Source organism: Ursus maritimus, unplaced genomic scaffold (genome assembly GCF_017311325.1).
Source record: "Ursus maritimus isolate PB19 unplaced genomic scaffold, ASM1731132v1 scaffold_6, whole genome shotgun sequence".
Lineage (NCBI taxonomy): Eukaryota > Metazoa > Chordata > Mammalia > Carnivora > Ursidae > Ursus > Ursus maritimus.
In genome coordinates this window covers 80,902,117-80,903,724 of record NW_024426774.1, presented here as the reverse complement: position 1 = coordinate 80,903,724, position 1,608 = coordinate 80,902,117, and the positions used below count along the sequence as shown (strand labels likewise).

General features: G+C 61.3%; 1 protein-coding gene across 1 annotated transcript in view; it reads right to left on the bottom strand.

The window, feature by feature from the left end:
- Positions 1-738, bottom strand: part of POU3F3 (POU class 3 homeobox 3) — a 6,515-nt gene extending 5,777 nt beyond the window's left edge. Inside the window, exon 1 of the mRNA XM_008699137.2 lies at positions 724-738. Within this exon, the coding sequence (XP_008697359.2) occupies positions 724-738 (15 nt within the window). The remainder of the gene's footprint in view (positions 1-723) is intronic.
- Between the last annotated feature and the right edge of the window lie 870 nt (positions 739-1,608).

Sequence of the window (1,608 nt, the reverse complement as noted above, 5' to 3'; positions counted from 1 at the left end):
CCGCCGCCGCCGCCGCCGCCGCGGCCCCCGGCTGCAGCTGCAAGGCCGCTCGGCAGGGCGCGGGGGTCGCCGGCCGGCCTTGGTCAGCAGCAGCAGCAGCAGCAGCAGCAGGAGCAGCGCTCTGGGGAGGGGGGCTCGCTTCTCGGGGCGCGCTCCGTGGCCGCCCCCTTCAGGGGGGGTCGTGGCCGCCCCCCAGCCCCGGCGCCTTCCGCTCGCTCCAGCGGGGCTCACCGGGCGGGGCGCGGGCCTGCGCTCCGGTCTCTTTGGCGGGGCGCGCCGGCTCCCGCTCCTCCCGCTGTTCTCGGGCGAGTGCGGACTCTGCCCGGGCGCGGGGCTCAGTCCACCTGCTAAGTGAAGATTTCACGGGAGACAATAAAGAAAGCAGCCGTTCCTTTCTTCCTTAACCAAATTATGGATGACCAGCAACCGGACCGCTCCTTCCCTTGCCCGCTCTCTTCTCTCCTCCTCAGGAACACATTTCACTCGTTTTCCTTTAGAGTAGTAAAACTTTTTTCGTCCTTGAAGGCGTGGTGATGCTGGCTGCTCGCGTGTGCGGAGAGGAGAGGCTGGCTCCTGCTCTCCTCCTCTGGTCCTTTCGTTTCAAGTTTTGTTCTGTCCTAGGAAAACTTCTTGCGATGGTGCATTTCTCTGAAGTTGCTATTGCCGGAGCTCTTGGTTGCCTCTGAAACAAGAGTCCTTTTTCATTCTCCTCGCAACAGTCACAGTCTGATGCGACATCTTTCCTTTTGGGCAGAAATTAGGAAACAAATATAACAAGGAAAAAACTGAACAGGAGAAAAATGAGGTCGAATGGCTCTGTTACCTTGTTGCTGACGGTTGGGGTTGGTGTTTTATTTTTTTCCCAGCAGTTGTCTGGAGGAGGAGGAGGAAGAAGAGTGCATTGGTGGAGGTGGAGGTGTGTGTGTGCATATAGGGGATCCTTGATACACAACCAACTCCAGTGGGCACGTTGCACGGCTCGTAGAGTGCACCGACGGCGCTGGCGCTGGCCGAGCCGGAGCGGAGTTGCAGCGGGAGCTCGCTCTGCGCCCTCGTTCGCGCTCTCTCTCCCTCTCTCACTTTCCCTCTCCCTCCCTCTCTCTCTCTCACTCCCTCTCCCTCTCTTCGCCCGCCCGCTCTCGCCGGGATCTGACAGTTCGCTCTCTGTCCCTCCCTCTCTGAGCAGGGACTGTCGAATGTTTACCCTCCGCCGCGAGCGCGCACCCACCACCACACTTTCCCAAATACAAGGAAGTCGAGCACCAGGGCCCCCGCTGATTGGCTACCCGCTGGGTGATTGGCAGGCCCAGAATGACTGGCTCAGGACGAGCGGCCCCCCTTCCGGCCGTTCCGATTGGTTGCTTTTTAATTTAGGCAGAGCGTCGTAGAAGCTGGAAATCTGTCGTCCCCCCCCTCGCCCAGCCTCCACCCCCCTCGCCACTTTCTCCTCTCCGCCCCTCCCCCGCCACCCCCTCCGCCACATCTTAACTCTTAGTGTCCGGCCGAGAGGTTGGCGTTCTCTCCGCAGCTCAGGGCGCTCGCTACCAGTCTGGGAAGGGGGATGAAAGAGGAGAGAAAAGGGAGGGAGGGATGGGAGAAGGGGGGGGG